General features: G+C 39.2%; 1 protein-coding gene across 1 annotated transcript in view; it reads left to right on the top strand.

Annotated features, from left to right (window-relative positions):
- Window positions 1-17,370, top strand: part of THSD7B (thrombospondin, type I, domain containing 7B) — a 649,627-nt gene that overhangs the window by 25,147 nt on the left and 607,110 nt on the right. Inside the window, exon 3 of the mRNA XM_011966357.1 lies at window positions 9,716-9,961. Within this exon, the coding sequence (XP_011821747.1) occupies window positions 9,716-9,961 (246 nt within the window). The remainder of the gene's footprint in view (window positions 1-9,715; window positions 9,962-17,370) is intronic.

Below are 17,370 nucleotides of genomic sequence, written 5' to 3'. Positions count from 1 at the left end.
GATAGAGGATTCCTATCCTGAGAAAAAGGCAAGCTAAAAAGTAAGGACTTATGGATACTGGCATTTGAGAAACACAAATAAAATGCCCTGGTCCTTGCATAATCAGCCAATAGTAATGATTGATATTGGATAAGACTCACCTATAATAAAAGAGCTTCCAATTTGTGTTTTTGGTGCCACATTCTAATCCCTAATAGCAAAGGTTCACCAAAAATTTAAGCTAAGTCCAATGTGAAACAGTGAGGACAAAATAAATAGAGATCAGGAATGATGAATAAAATGGGATAATGTACAGAGAGAAATAAAATAAAAATATTTTAATATTGTCAGTTACATAAGATGAAATATTGCAGTTATGATAAAACAAGATAATATTTAAAAGGAATAATTAAGAAATGAACATTAAAAATCTAATTGCAAAATAAGTTAAAAATTAATAAAATGTTGGAGGCTAATTTAGGGTAAATTACTTGGAAAGAAAAAAAAAACACAGAAAATAGAACAAAAATAAAAGAAAAAGAATTATGTAGGTTAAATATCTGATGGATGATGATGCCATAAAAGGAGGACCTATTAAACACCATACATGAAAATGAATTGATGACCTAAATAGGAAGTTGTAAAGAATAAAATTTTCTAAACGAAAAAATATGAGAGCATGGATTTATAGCATTGGGACTGAGGAAAAAATCTCAAGTGTAGCATAAAAAAAAACTATGAGAGGAAGTATAAATCAAGAAATTTTAAAACTGTGTATTACAAAAAAACACTGTAACAAAATTAAAAATCAAATATAGGAAACTATGTTTGTATTATATGAAACCACCAAGAAACTACTCTTCAGAATCTATGCATATATTTCTATATGTCTATTGTCAACATCTATCTATGTATAAGTCTGTGTGCGTGTGTGTGTGTGCGTGTCTGTGTACTTAAACTCAGTAGGAAAAAAATACATGTTAGAAGTCTAAAAGTTGGCTGGGTGTGGTGGCTCATGCCTGTAATCCCAGCACTTTGAGAGACCAAGGTGAGTGGATCACCTGAGGTCAGGAGTTCAAGACCAGCCTGGCAAACCCTTTCTCTACTGAAAATACAAAAATTAGCTGGGCATGATGGTGCACGCCTCTTGTCCCAGCTGTTTGGGACGCTGAGGCAGAAGAATCACTTGAACCCTGGAGACAGAAGTTGGAGTGAGCCAAGATCGCGCCATTGCACTCCAGCCTGGGCAATAGAGCAAGACTCCACCACCCCCGCCACCAAAAATGTCTGAAAGTTAAAAAAAAAATCTGGTAGCTATAGGCGCAAAATCATTTTCTATCTTCCCACAACCCTTGGTTTCTAACTCGTATCTCTCCAACTTCTGCTTCTGTCTCCTTCTCTGACTTTGACTTTTCTGCCTCCCTCTTACAAAGATGCTGTGATTCATTGGGTCCACTGGGTACTCCAGGATCATTTCCTCTTCACAAGATCCTTAACTTAATCACCTCTACAAAGTTTATTTTGCCATGTATGGTGGCACATTCATTGATTCCAATTATTAGGTGTGGACCACAATGGTCAAACAGTATGGACCAATTTGCAGAATAGGAAGTATGAAGAGTCATTAATGATGTGAGAGGAACATAAAGCCATGGTAATCTGGAAAATAAATGAATTTTCTCAACATTTTAGAAAAATAAGCCTGATGATACCAAGAATTGGGAGCATGTTGAAAAGAAAAAAATTTGACAATACTTTATGTATCTGCTTATATAAACATTCATGACCTAACTCTAGGCAATACTACTAGGAGAAATCTCTTTTATGTGTGTAGCACATAGAGATATGTCCAAGGAGGTTCAATACATCATCCTGTGGATTTGCAAGAAATTGAGCACAACCAAAGGTCCCACTAATTGGGAAATGAATTGCCAGGTATTCATATACTGGAATATTACTCAATAATGAAAATGAATGAACTCCATCTGCATGGTCAACATGGATATATCTAGAAATCACAATACTACATGAGGAAAATCTTTTCCAGAGCAATATGTATAACAAACACAAGTAAAAATTTTAAAAAATATATATGGCAATACTACATGCTATCTGTAAATACAGGTACATACATCTTAGTTAAAGCATAAAACATTTATTCTTATTAATTACACTCTCACCACTCCTCTTCACATAGTACTGAAAGTCCTAGCCAGAGCGATCAGACAAAAGAACTAAAGGCATACGAATCGGAAAAGATGAAGCCAAACTGTCGCTGTTTGCTGATGACATGATCGTTTACCTAAAGCCTCCTGCAGAAAGCTCCCAGTATTGATAAAAGAATTAAGCAAAGTTTCTGGATACAAAATTAATGTACACATATCAGTAGCTCTTCTGTATACCAGCTGCTACCAAGCTGAGAATCAAATCAGAACTGGACTTCTTTTACAATAGCTGCAAAAAACAAAATAACTAACCAATGAAGTGAAAGACCTCTACAAGGAAAACTACAAAACACTGCTGAAAGAAATCACAGATGACACAAACAAATGGAAATACACCCATGCTCACGGATGGGTAGAATCTGTATTGTGAAAATGACCATACTGCCAAAAGCAATCTACAAATTCAATATAATTCCTATAAAATATACTACCATCATTCTTCACTGAGTTAGAAAAAACAATTCTAAAACTCATATGGAACCAAAAAAGAGCCTGCATAGCCAAAGCAAGCCTAAGCAAAAAGAGGCATCACATTACCTGATTTCAAACTGTATTATAAGGCCTGATTTCAAACTGTATTATAAGGCCATAGTCACCAAAACAGCATGGTACTGGTGTAAAATAGGTACATAGGCCAGGCACAGTGGCTCATGTCTGTAATCCTAGCACTTTGGGAGGCCGAGGCGGATGGATTGCCTAAGTTCAGGAGTTTGAGACTAGCCTGGGCAACACAGTGAAACCCTGTCTCTACTGAAATACAAAAAAGTAGCCAGGCATGGTGGTGTGTGCCTGTAGTCCTAACTACTTGGGAGGCTGAGGCAGGAGAATTGCTTGAACCTGGGAGGTAGAGGTTGCAGTGAGACAAGATCGCGCCACTGCACTCCAGCCTGGGCGACAGAGCGAGACTCTGTCTCAAAAAAAAAAAAAAAAAAAAAAAAAAAAAAAAAACCCAAAAAATACAAAAACAAAACAAAACAAAACAAAAAAACAAAGAAAGGCACATAGACCAATGGAACAGAACAGAGAACCCAGATTATCTTCAACAAAGCAAACAAAACAAAAACATAAAGTGAGGAGAGGACACCCTTTTCAACAAATGGTGCTGGGATAACTGTCTAGCCCCACTTAGGAGAATGAAACTGGATCCTCATCTCTCACCTTATACAAAAATCAACTTAAGATGGATTAAGGACTTAAATTTAAGTCATGAAACTTTAAAAATCCTAGAAGATAACATTGGAAAAACCCTTCCATTGGCTTAGGCAAGGCTTTCATGACCAAAAACCCAAAAGCAAATGCAATCAAAACAAAGATAAATAGCTGGGACTTAATTAAACCGAAGAGCTTTTGCATGGCAATAGGAACCATCAGCAAAATAAACAGAAAACCCACAGAGTAGGAAAAAATCTTCACAATCTATACATGTGACAAAGTACTAATATCCAGATTCTACAATGAACTCAAACCAACAAGAAAAAACCAATCCCATCAAAAAGTGGGCCAAGGTCATAAATAGACAATTCTCAAAAGAAGATGTACAAATGGCCAACAAACATATGAAAAAATGTTGAACATCATTAATGGTCAGCATTATGCAAATCAAAACCACAATGTGATATCACCTTACTCCTGCAAGAATGGCTGTAATAAAAAAAGTCGAAAAATATTAGATGTTGGTGTGGATACAGTGAACAAGGAACACTTCTGCACTGCTGGTGGAAAATATAAACTAGTGTAACCACTATGAAAAACAATGTGGAGATTCCTTAAAGAACTAAAGGTAGAACTATCATTTGATCCAGCAATCCTATTACCCAGAGGAAAATAAGTCATTATACGAAAAATATACTTGCACATGCATGTTTACAGCAGCACAATTCGCAATTGCAAAAATGTGGAACCAACCAAAATTCCCATCCATCAATGAGTGGATAAAGAAACTGGTGTGTATATGTATATATACATATACCCACAAAACATATATATGTATACATGTGTATATATGTGTGTGTGTATGTATATGTAAAGATGTGATGAAATATGACTCAGCCATAAAAAGGAATGAATTAATGGCATTCACAGTGACCTGGATGAGACTGGAAACTATTACTCTAAGTCAAGTAACTCAGGAATGGAAAACCAAACATCCTATGTCCTCACTCATAAGCGGGAGCTAAGCTATGAGGATGCAAAGGCATAAGAATGACACAATGGACTTTGGGGACTCATGGGGAAAGGGTGGGAAAGAGTCAGGAATAAACTACAGATAGGGTGCAGTGTAGACTGCTTGGGTGATGGATGCACCAAAATCTCACAAATCACCACTAAAGAGGCCAAAGAGGGCAGATTACCTGAGGTTGGGAATTTGAGTCCAGTTTGGTCAACAAGGTGAAGCCCATCTCTACTAAAAATACAAAAAATTAGCTGAGTATGATGGTGCGCCTATAGTCCCAGCTACGTGGGAGGCTGAGACACGAGAATTCTTTGAACCTGAGAGGCAGAGGTTACAGTGAGCCAAGACTGTGCCACTGCACTCCAGCCTGGGTGACAGAGTGAGACTCGGTCTCAAAAAAATGAAAAAAAGGAAAAAGAACTTACTCATGTAACCAAACACCACTGTTCTCCAATAACTTACAGAAATAAAAAAATTTTAAAAATAAAAATTTAAAAAATATAAATGGCAATACTACATGCGATCTATAAATACAGGTCTATACATCTGAAAGTATAAAACATTTATACTTATTAATTATTGCATTTTTATATCTGAAATAATACAATCAATTTAAGGATAGTAGCTATGTCTGAGGAGACAGAAATAAAACTAGAATTGCAAAGAACACTAGGGATTTCACCAGAATTTGTAATTTTTTTATTATTTAAGGAAATTTGAACCAAATGTTAATTTTGCTAGAAAGGTATGGAAGTATTTGTTATATTACTCTATTTTTCTATATGTTTGATGTATGATGTAAAAGTAGTGGTAAGTGGAGTGCTAATGAACTGGAGGTACTTTGCTACTGATTTTTATTTTATGAGAGCTTCTGCCCATATTTGTAAATAGAGAGATTTTCTTACATTTCCAGGGGAAGTAAGAATTACTAGCATAATTTTCGTTCCCAATATTTTCTTTATATTTAAATATTTGGGGAGTAATTTACAAAAGACAACATGTTCTATGCATGTGACGGGTCAAATTATCACATCATCTTTTTTAAAAAGGCAAATCAGCAGAATAGATCTGTTCCATTAAGAAGAGATAGCATTCTCTACAAAAGGATCAGTTTTCATTTCTGTGTGTGGACAAAAATTTTTATTGTGGATTTTAGTTTGTAAGGTCATTCCAATTACACTAAAGGTTACTACAAATCTAAGGGGTGAGTAAATCACATTTTATTATTGTTTCCCTGCTGATAATGAAACTTAGCAGTCAAGAGATTAAGGTCATAATAATATATCGTGATGCAAAGTACAGGACCCAGATATTTCTGTTTCACCATCTAATGTTCCTTTTACTGTTCCAGAAGAGGGAATCTTACTGATCAAATTAGACCAGAGCTCAACATGTTACCTTTTATTATTATTGTGTTGACCAAGGAGTGGGACAGTGACAATAACATTAAAAGTATGTAAATATGTAATCAATAGGACATATGCTATTTCTTGGAAAGAAAACAAGAATTAGGAGCCCTTTTCAAAAATATAAAAGCCTTAATTAATTCCTGTAACTCCCTGCACATGCTCTTACTGTTGGAGACTTATTATCTGTTCTGCTGGTCCAGGAGGAAAAGTCAATGTGGGAAGGATGACCAACAGAGAGTGAAAGCTGGTAAGTGGGAAGAAAGGAACCACTACTTTAGCTGTATACAGGGAATGAAATAGCATGGGGCTTTCTTTATGAAGGGAAAAATGAAATCAATCTTGGAAATTGAAACTCATTTTCTAAAAACATACACAAGTTATAAAACTCTTTTACATTCCTGCATTGGTTTGTTCAGGCTGCCGTTAAGAAGTTGCACAAACTTGCTGGGTCAAATAACAGATTTTTATTTTTATTTTATTTTATTTTATTCACTCACTCACTCACTTTCTGGAAGTCCAAGATTAAGGTGGGGGCAGCATTGCTTTTTTTCTGAAGGCTCTCTCCTTGGCTTGTAGATGGCTGCCCTCCCGCTGTGTGGTCACATGGTCTTTCCTGTGTATGTGCCTGTGTGCTATTCTCTTATAAAGCAGTCATATTGGATTAAGGCCTAACCTATGCTTTATTTTAATCACCTTCTTAATCACTCTATCTCCAAATAAGTTTGCCGTCTGAGGTCCCAGTTATGACTTCAACGTATTAATTTTAGAGCAATGAAACTCAGCCTGTAACAATTTCTGAAAAGTCAAAACATGGAAACTTCTTGTTGACCTACAGCTTTCTGTTGCATCACGCAATAGAAAAAGGTGGTCCCCTCCCCCAACCTCTGCTTTACTTGGCAACAGTGACATTGCTTTCTGTATTAGGTGAGATATTTTCAGGAGAGGGTCTTTTTTTTTTTTTTTTGAGACGGAGTCTCACTCTGTTACTCAGATTGGAGTGCAGTGGCGCAATCTCGGCTCACTGCAAGCTTCACACCATTCTCCCGCCTCAACCTCCTGAGTAGCTGGGACTACAGGCGCCCGCCACCACGCCCGGCTAATTTTTCGTATTTTTCGTAGAGACGGGGTTTCACTGTGTTAGCCAGGATGGTCTCCATCTCCTGACCTTGTGATCCGCCTGCCTCGGCCTCCCAAAGTGCTGGGATTACAGGCGTGAACCACGGTGCCCAGCCAGGAGAGGTTCTTTCTAATCGATTTTGATCCCAGGCCCCCAAATTGTCACATTGAATTGAACAGTAACAATGATACACTGCCCTTTTCATTTTGAAAGGACTAATGTTATCTGAATAGATTTTTTAAAAATAAAATATTGAGGCTGGGCTTGGTGGCTCACGCCTACAATCCTGGCACTTTGGGCGAACAAGTCAGGTGGATTGCTTGAACCCAGGAGCTCAAGACCAGCCTGGGCAACATAACAAAACCCTGTCTCTACAAAATATAACAAAATTAGACTGTTGTGGTGGTGTGCATCTGTAGTCCCAGCTATTCAGGAGACTGAGGTGCGCCTGGGGAGGTCGAGGCTGCAATGAGCCCTAATTGCCTATTGCACCCAGCCTGGGTAACAGAGTGAGACCCTGTCTCGAAAAATAAATAAAATAAAAATAAAATAAAATATTGGACCAGAGGAAGATTTAGCTTTTCCTCTGTGAACACCACATTAACTCTTAATAGCTTAATGGGGGTATAAATACAGAAATTTACTATCAATATGGCCAAATATGAGCATGTTTTACTCTGTCTTCAATAAGTAATCGCTCCCCCATTTATGTATTTTCACAAGTTAGAAATGAAACAATTTAAGACTTCTTCCTTTTTTTTTTTTTTTTTTTTTTTTGAGACTCTCCCAGGCTGGAGTACAGTGGTGCGATCTCGTTTCACTCTAGCCCCCTCCTCTCAGGTTCAAGCAATTCTCCTGCCTCAGCCTCCCAAGTAGCTAGGACTCCAGGCACACACCACTGTGACTGACTAATTTTTGTATTTTTAGTAGAGACAAGGTTTCATCGTGTTTGCCAGTCTGGTCTCGAACTCCTGAACTCAGGTGATCTGCCTGCCTTGACCTCCCAAAGTGTTGGGATTATAGGCATGAGCCACTATGCCTGCCCCCACCGCCACCGTTTTTAAACCACATTCAGAGGAACTGTTACCAAAAGCTGTCTGTCAGTATTTGAACATTGACCCCTTCTTTAGTTTACATTCTTAGAATATTATCCTTTTCCTCCCAAAGTATTGGTTGCCTTTGACTGAATAAAAGAACTAATAACAAGGGACAAAAGGAACAGATTGCCAATTAATATTTGAAATATTATCTCCCAATATGAATCTGATTTTCCTCCACTTGAAGTCATTTAATGCCTAATTAAACAAATTTCTTAGCCTGTGACAGGAAGCCCTTTCGGAGCAGTTTTTGAAGAACCCTTATACCTCGTTTCTATCCACGTTCCTCCTGGCACTTTACGCTTCAGCAGAACAAATGGGCTCCTACGTGTACCCGGTGGTGTGCTTATGAATGGTTAGCAACCAGTTCTCAGGAGTCTGAGAGAGGGGGCTTGATTTGTAGCATTTGCCAATTTCTGTATTGTAAATACTCTGACTTTGGCCAATGTTAAGCTTACAGGAGGTCAAGTGGTTTGCAAATTCCTGAAAATTTAACAGTTGGCTCCTGTGAGCAGCTAGAGCTAGCTCCAGTATACCACTGGTTCCCATCCCCAAAAGGTATAATTTCAAACCTTTGAATATGCTGTTGTTTTGCCTTAGAATAGTGTTTTCTGTGTGCCTGAGAAACTCCCATTAATCTTTTAAAAATGTAGCTCAGGTGGCCTCTCTGAGCACCCTTCTGCCTTACCGGGAGTTCATCACTGCCTCATCAGTGTTTCTCCTCATCATTACAAATACTTTTATGTCGGATTGGCCACATTATCACATTACCTTATCTTTTTATTTATTTACCTATTTCCTAATTAGACTGTTGGTATTTGATCACACACACATTTTGCAGATCAGTAAATTGGTGCTCAGAGCCTAACAACATGAGGAAATATAACAGCACATTTAAAAAATTGCCCAGTATGTACAAGAATGGATAGATGAATATTCTAAAGTTTATATTTACCTTTTTTGATACTGTACAATTACTTAGCCTTTCTGGACCTAAATGTATCTACAAAGTAGATATAATAAAATGTAAGCTCGTGAGATTGTTGTGAGAAAGTTATCTGTGAAATGCGGCACAGTTTGGACACCTGAAAACCAGTCAATCCATGGTAATAGTAGGCTAACGTAGGTGAAAGCCTCCTAGAAGGATTGGGTGCGGTGGCTGATTCACGCCCGTAATCCCAGCACTTTGGGAGGCCAAGGCAGGACCTCACTTGAGGTCAAGACCAGCGTGTCCAACATGGTAAAACCCTCTCTCTACTAAAAATACAAAAATTACCTGGGCGTGGTGGCGTGTTCCTGTAGTCTCAGCTACTTGGGAGGCTGAGATAGGAGAATCGCTTAAACCTGGGAGGTGGAGGTTGCACCACAGCACTCCAGCCTGGGCAACAGAGCAAGACTCCGTCTCAGTAAAAAAAAAAAAAAAAAAGCAGCCTAGAAGGACCCTCATTATTTTCTAATAATACTGATAAAGGTGGACCCATCTTACATGTATATCTTGTTAGAGTGAAGCAGCTTCACTACTTCAGAAGAAATAAACACTTCAAATGTTATGCTCTTCAGTATTTTTTCATGAGGTCTCTAAAATTGTTTTAAAAATCTTCCTATGAAATGCTGAAATTTCAGAGTTTTTTTTTTTCCCCCATAGTAGGCAGTTTATAATGTTACTCACATCCATTAATCTATGGCCTCCTGTTTTCTACTTCTGTTTTTTTCAGCCTTTGCATGCAAGACTCCTTCCCATTGACTGTTCAGTCCTGCATCATGCCCAAAGACTGTGAAACCTCCGAGTGGTCCTCCTGGAGCCCCTGCTCCAAGACATGCCATTCAGGGAGTCTCTTGCCAGGGTTTAGGAGCAGGAGCCGGAACGTGAAGCACATTGCTATTGGAGGTGGAAAGGAGTGCCCTGAACTTCTTGAGAAAGAAGCCTGCATTGTTGAAGGAGAATTGCAGCAATGTCCCAGGTATTATGCCTTTATGCCATCTTTAGTGTGAGTGTTTTAATATATAACCTCATTTAATGTTATAGAAATGTAATTAATTACATTCATTCAGTAATGAAAGTAGCTGTGACTCATATTTATTGAGTCTTCACTCAGTATGCAAGTTCCATAATCGGCAGCACAGGAGAACAGGTTAATATCATGGGCTTTGGTGTTGACTCCCTTGGTTTAAGTCCTGTTTCTGTGACTTTTTAATTATGTGAGTTTCTTCAAGTAACTTAATTAGAGTGCCTTAGTTTACCAGCAGTGCTTAATTCATCGTGTGTTTGACAGATAGTAAATGCTCAGTAACCATTAGCTATTATTACCCGACACAACACACCTAATTCTCATAGTAACCTAAGAGGCCATTCATGGCATCTCCATTTTACAAATGAAGCTACTAATGTTCAGAGAGATTAAATAGTTTCTGAAGTTATGTAGGTAATGAGTGGCAGTATCCTGATTCGAACTCAGTTCTGTTTTCAAATCTTACTGCCGCTATGTGGCATTCTTCAATTCCAGAATCCCTAAGGAGCCAGAGAATATTCAAGAAAGGATTTAACATATATTAATGGCTACATTTTAACTTCATTTTTTTTTTTTTTTGAGACAAAAACTCAGTTGCCCAGAGTGGAGTGCAATGGTGTAATTATGGTTCACTGTAGCCTCCACCTCCTGGGCTCAAGAAATTCTCCCACCTCAGCCTCTTGAGTAGCTGGGACTACAGGTATGTGCTACTATATATATTTTTTATTTTATATAGAGATGGGGTCTCACTATGTTGCTCAGGCTGGTCTCAAACTCCTGGGCTTAAGCAGTACTCCCACCTCAGCTTCCCAAAGTGCTGGGATTGCAGGCGTGAGCCACCACGCTGTGCCTGGCCTACATTTTAACATTGGTTATATTTTGTGTGGCTCCATAGACCTGGGTAAAGGTCTGCAGTGTGTTTTCCTTTAGGTCGTTGGCTCGCAGTGGGCCCGGTTTGATAACAGACAGAAATCTGTTAGGGATGGTTTTGTGGTGTTTCCTGCTGAACAGCTGCCCTGAACTGTATTTGTTAAATCTGTAGCTATTCATGATAGGCATTTTTCTTATAGTTTCTTGTAACTTCCATGACTATAGAATCATTTCCCCAGCAAAAAATAAAAGAAGGAAAAAATAGTTTTCTGTATGAATTAGTGATTTGGTGATGTGTGAAGGGTATGGGTAACCGACCCAATAGTTACTGGTGGTGGGGTGAAGCCTGGCTCTTCCTCAAACCTGTTATCAAGTGTGCATTAGAAAGGCAGGTTTCTGTTGTCAGAACTCTTAGCCTCTCACATCCCCACTTCCCAGTTGGAACCAGTGTTGATTGAACACAGTTCCTTATGTTCTTATTGTTCATTTTTTGCTAAAATGACCCCTTAGATTTGTATCATTCCTTCCCTCAAATGCAGAAGGTATAGATGCAGTGCATGTCTTTTTACCACAAACTCTCAGCTTCACAGAACCCTTTCTTGTTGTGTTGTGTTGAGTCTTTCAAAACACTAATTTTGAAGTAAAACAGAAGCTTGAAAATGGCATAACTCTGAGACCTCTATCCCTTTTAACATTGAAATACCTGGATTAAAATTGTATCTTCATCACTTACTAGCGGTGTGATCTTGAACAAGCTATACAACTTTTCCAAGGCATTTACTTTTTCAGTAGAATGCATCTGATAATACTGCCTGTGTGGCAGGCTTGAAAGGTTGAAGACCAGGCATGTGAAATGCCAGGCCCAGGGCTTAGCACATAGGAGGCACTGCAAGAAGGATGACCACTATTGTTGCTATTTGCAGGTGTGTTTGTTTCTTCCAGAAAGAGAGTATCTCTTTTCCTTAGCATACAGTAATAGTTTCATGGGGTAGAAACATATTTCTTCTATATAATTTAGAAATCTTATTTCTCTTTGGAGGTTTACTTTAGAAGGCTTCTCGATGGTATACAGGCAGGAATAAAATCTGGGTTTCATGATGACCTTGACATTGATGCCTCTATCCTTCAGTTTTTTTTTTTTTTTTTTTTTTTTGGGATAGCTAATACTCTCTTCCTGATACTTTCAAAGGTTTGCTGATGTATAGGCAACCTTCCATTTTCTTTGTTAATAACTATTGCAGTTATCTTGGAAGTCAGAATGGTACCTTCCTGGCAATGCTGAGAAAGCTGAACTACATGTATGTTTGTTAAACAATGCCTACCTTTTATCAAGTACCTACTGTTGGCCAATAATTGTAACAGAGTTATAAATTAAGTAAATATAAATAATACTTAGTGTGACAGAGAGTTTACCACCCAAATGAACATTTTTGAGAGTGAAAGGGGATGTGAATTTGCTTTAAGATCCAAGCACAAATTCACTCAACTCTGAAGCCAGTGTTCTTTCCATTATGTCACACAGACTTTCATGATAGGCACAGTGAAGATATGCACTAAGATAAGGTTATACCTACTAATATGCATGCATTTGTGTGCATCGTATTTTTTTTCAACAAGATAATGTGGAAAGTAATAATTCAGGATGTACGCAAGATGAGTTTCTATATTGATCTTCATTTGGTAGAACCTTAGAGGCTGACAGGCTTCACTGGTGATGAACCTGGCCCCCTAGTTCTACCGTTTGAAAATGTTGCTGAGTTTGACACACACACACACACACACACACACACACAAATAGATATATAAAAATAAATAAATAAACTTTTAAAATGGTAAAGCTGTAGGAAATAGGAGTATTGGAGAATTAACTGAAATACCAACCAACCGGTGTTCCATAGGGAGAATGATGTAACTAATGATTCTACTTGGTTGTGGGAAGGAGAATACATAAGTAACGGCAACTAAACATCAGCTGACATTCTAATTTGTCTGAAATCTGGGCTGTGGCCTCTACCACGGGAAAGCATAGAGGCTATGTACTAACTTTTGTTTCTGGTTTTATATCAGTGATTAAAATTAATTGTTACCAAGGGAAAGGAAAATGAAAATCTATTAGGGAACAAAAATTCTCATGTTTCTTTTCCCAGAACTCATGAGCAAGTCACATGCATCAAGTTAATTCACCTTATTTCTCCCCAGGAGGTAAATACATCCTTTTTTGATTCCTCATAGTGTTTTAAAAAGTCTTTCCGAATTCTGTTTGACTTTTATCCTTCCGCTGTCTTTGCTATTGGAGATGTGTTTATTCATTCAACAAATACCCATTAAGCCTTTGCTATATGCCAAACACTATGTTAAGCATTTGAGATACCTTAGAGAACACAAAAGACAAACTTCCCTCCCCCACTGGAACCTAAATTTTAGTGAAAATACACCAAATAAATAATATAAAGTAAACCTGGAAGAGCTGTGCAAAAAAATAAAACATCAAAGTAGGGTAAAGCTAGAGGTTCTGGAATGCTGTGATGAGGGCTTAGCACAGGTGATGAAATTAAAGTGTCCCTCGAGAAGCATCATTTGAACAAGCAGGATTTGAGAAGGTAGGGACATCAAAGGAAGTAAATAAATTAGTCACTCAGGAAATTAGGGGAAAATATTTTAAGAACAAGGTATAGGTAGAAAAGTGCTCCAGTCCCTGGATATTAATAATCTTCAGTAGCATCGCTTTTGGGGATACTCTTCTCACGAGCTGGGCTCAACTGTCCAGCATTTTCACACTAAACACTATGAATGACCGTCCCTAAGGCATGACTCCATGAAGGGAATTGTAACTAACAGGAGATCATTTGAGAAGCGTTCCCTGGGGCCACCACACCACCAAGTAGTTGCTGTGAGCAACTAATTTAAGTTGAAAGGAGACAGAGACCAGTTCATGTTATGCTATTGTGGGAAATTTTAGAACTACATGAAGATTAGCATTGTATAGCCGTAAGTTTGTTTCAAAGTTGTACTTTTTGACTAAGACATATATAGAGCACAGGAAACCTCTTCCTCCAGTCTATTTGTAATTTTGTGGACCTCCCCAACCTCCAACATATCATTAATCACTCACAGTGTATACTATGGGTGGGAAACGGATATGAGAGAGAGAATAAATTTGCTTGCCAGTTGCCACCCTGGCTCTTTGTGTGGTTGTCCCCTGTCATTGGGCATCATGATCTTGGGTGTCATGTTATTCTATGTCCCCAAACATGATGAGATAGGAGTCATTTAAGACACCTTGGCACTCGGGCACTTTCCTGTGTCCTGACTAACATCTAAAATATTGTATCCTAGATCTCAACTGAGGGGTAGGCAAAAAGCATTCTAACACTGCAGGATGAGGCAATGCTGTTTAGTAGATGGGGTAAAGAAAGACAAAGAACATAGTAACAGTGTAATGCTTCATGTCAGAGAGCTGAGACACAACCTGATTCTAGAACAGCTGTGATTCCAGATCTCTTGTGCTTTCATGGAGGCCCATTCTGGTGAAAGACACTGTAACACACAAGAATATTGGGAAAACATCAGCTGCAAACATCTTTCTTAGAAGCGACAGCTCAGATGACCTACCAGGAATTCCTACCACCCCACTGGGAGGCAACAGTTTTCATCCGAAAATGGCTGTTCTATCTCCTAAATGCTCATTTAGAGTATGAAATCAAATGTAAGACAGCAGTATTAAATGGTGACAGTGACCAATACCAAGTAAAACTCTTAAGAAAATCTCAAGGCAGAAGCTGCACAGCTGAGAGTATTACATAGTCTGTGTGATATTACTACACAGAGAAGCCAATCTGTAAAATATCGTTCCAATACTGTGGTCTGGCCCTGAATAGATGGGCTCTTTTATTTCATCCTGCCTTGTTTCTGGTATGTATTCATTTATCCTTATTTTGCGTGGACTAGAGATGCCTTAAAATAAGTCTATTTGTGCCAATTTATGCTGAGAGATCTATCTGGGCGCCCTGCACCCCCACTTTGATTTGCTTGTGAAACAAACCCCTGAGACCAGCCTGGTTTTCCCTAACATATTTTTGAGGCATTGTACCTAATTTTAGATTTTCTAGACATCCTTTTTTCCTTGAGAAAACCCTGGGTATTAGTTCATGAATTTTTAGATGAATATTGAAGCCTGGGATAGTGCCAAGAAAAAAAGGACGGTAGATGAAAGCTTGGCGTGGTCGTTTGCCCCCTTTGCCTATTGAAACAGAGTGCTGTGTTGTGAAGGGATGTTTGTTCAAAAATCTGCTTTGGCCTGTCACTGTGTTAACCACTGGAGAATTCATAAAACAGAAAACTTCCAGTCTGTGTTCACTTAGGTTATTTGTCTTAAGAATCTTGTTTGATGTACTCTTTCAAAACTATTAGGTTGCTGCAAAAGCAATTGCACCAACCTTATAGATAGCCCAGAACACGATAATCGTGTCATTTAAGAGTGCTTAATAGTAATGTCCCAACACATCATCTCATATATATGGATAGGACTATCTTGTTTGTTTCCATTTCCTTAGAAAGAGTAGCACCTAGAAAAGTACCTAGCTCATAGTAAATGCTCACCAAACATTGAAGGAATAAATGAAGGTTAAAATATGGGGTAGTTCCAGAACAGTATTATACACTTAGCCCTTTATTTCATGTTTATCTTTATTGTATAGTAAATATGACAGACTCAAAGGTGTTTTAAAATAAAGAACAACTGAAATTGGCATCATCAAGATCAAAAAAGGACATCCACCCAGCACAAGGATGGACCCAGGGAGCTTACCACAGTTCCACAATCCTGCTGATACTGTGTCCAGCTTTCCAGATAAAAAATCTCTGTTGTCATTAGTTATGAGGGTTACTTCAAACTAGGTGAGGAATGAGATCATAGTCTGAATTTGTCAAAGTTTTCCTTCTAGCACACACATCACCTGTTACGTCTTTTAAATCTTCTCCCATTAATTTTGTTGTTGTTGTTGTTTGTTTTGAAATGGAGTCTCACTCCATCTCCCAGGCTGGAATGGAGTGGCGTGATCTCAGCTCACCGCAACCTCTGCCTCCTGGGTTCAAATGTTTCTCCCACCTCAGCCTCCCAAGTAGCTGAGATTACAGGCATGTGCCACCACACCTGGCTAATTATTGTATTTTTAGTAGGGATGGAGTTTCCTCATGTTGTCCAGGCTGGTCTCAAACTCCTGATCTCAAGTGATCCACTGGCCTTCACCTCCCAAAGTCCTGGGATTACAGGCATGAGCCACCATGCCAGTCTTCCATTGATTTTCTATCACAGCACTGAACACTCTTCACATAGTAGGTATTTAATAAATGGTTGTCAGATAAATTTACAGATTCTCTAAGGAAGCTTTTCAAAAACTGTTTAAATTAAGCAGCTTTTCTCCAGCTATTTTGAAGTAGAGCTAGCAGGGTTTATTTTCATCTCCTAGTGGTGCCTGGAATGCCAGTGAGACAGAACCATTCACACTCCTGGAAAGGGGGCTGAAGCCAGGGAGCCAAGTGGTCTAGCTCAATGGATCCCACCCCTACGGGGCCCAGCAAGCTAAGATCCACTGGCTTGAAATTCTCGCTGCCAGCACAGCACTCTGAAGTCGACCTGGGATGCTCGAGCTTGGTGGTGGGAGGGGTGTCCGCCATTACTGAGTCTTGAGTAGGTGGTTTTCCCTTCACAGTGTAAACAAAGCCGCTGGGAAGTTCACACTGGGTGGAGCCCACTGCAGCGCCACAAAGCTGTAGCCAGGCTGCCTGTCTAGATTTCTCCTCTCTGGGCAGGGCATCTCTGAAAGAAAAACAGCACCCCCAGTCAGGGGCTTATAGATAAAACTCCCATCTCCTTGGGACAGAGTACCTGGGGGAAGGCGTGGCTGTTGGCACAGTTTCAGTAGACTTAAACATTCCTGCCTGCAGGCTCTAAAGAGAGCAGCTGGTCTCCCAGCATAGCACTCAAGTTCTGCTAAGGGACAGACTGCCTCCTCAATTGGGTCCCTGACCCCCATGCTTCCTCACTTGGAGACACCTCCATGCAGGGGTTGACAGATACGTCATATAGGAGAGCTACAACTGGCATCTGGTGGGTGCCCCTCTGGGATGAAGCTTCCAGAGGAAGGAACAGGCAGCAATCTTTGCTGTTCTGCAGCCTCCGCTGGTGATACCCAGGCAAACAGAGCCTGAAGTGGACCTCCAGCAAACTCCAGCAGACCTTCAGCAGAGGGGCCTGACTGTTAGAAGAAAAACTAACAAAAAGGAATGGCATCAATGTTGACAAAAAGGACGTCCACTCAAAAAGCCCATCAGAAGGTCACCAACGTGAAAGACCAAAGTTAGATAAACCCACGAAGATGAGGAAAAACCAGTGCAAAAAGGCTGAAAATTCCAAAAACCAGAATGCCTCTTCTCCTTCAATGGATCACAACTCCTTGCCAGCAGGGGAACAAAACTGGATGGAGAATGAG

This window comes from Mandrillus leucophaeus, unplaced genomic scaffold (genome assembly GCF_000951045.1).
Source record: "Mandrillus leucophaeus isolate KB7577 unplaced genomic scaffold, Mleu.le_1.0 Scaffold759, whole genome shotgun sequence".
Taxonomy (NCBI): domain Eukaryota; kingdom Metazoa; phylum Chordata; class Mammalia; order Primates; family Cercopithecidae; genus Mandrillus; species Mandrillus leucophaeus.
This window is presented reverse-complemented; position numbering and strand designations above follow the sequence as displayed.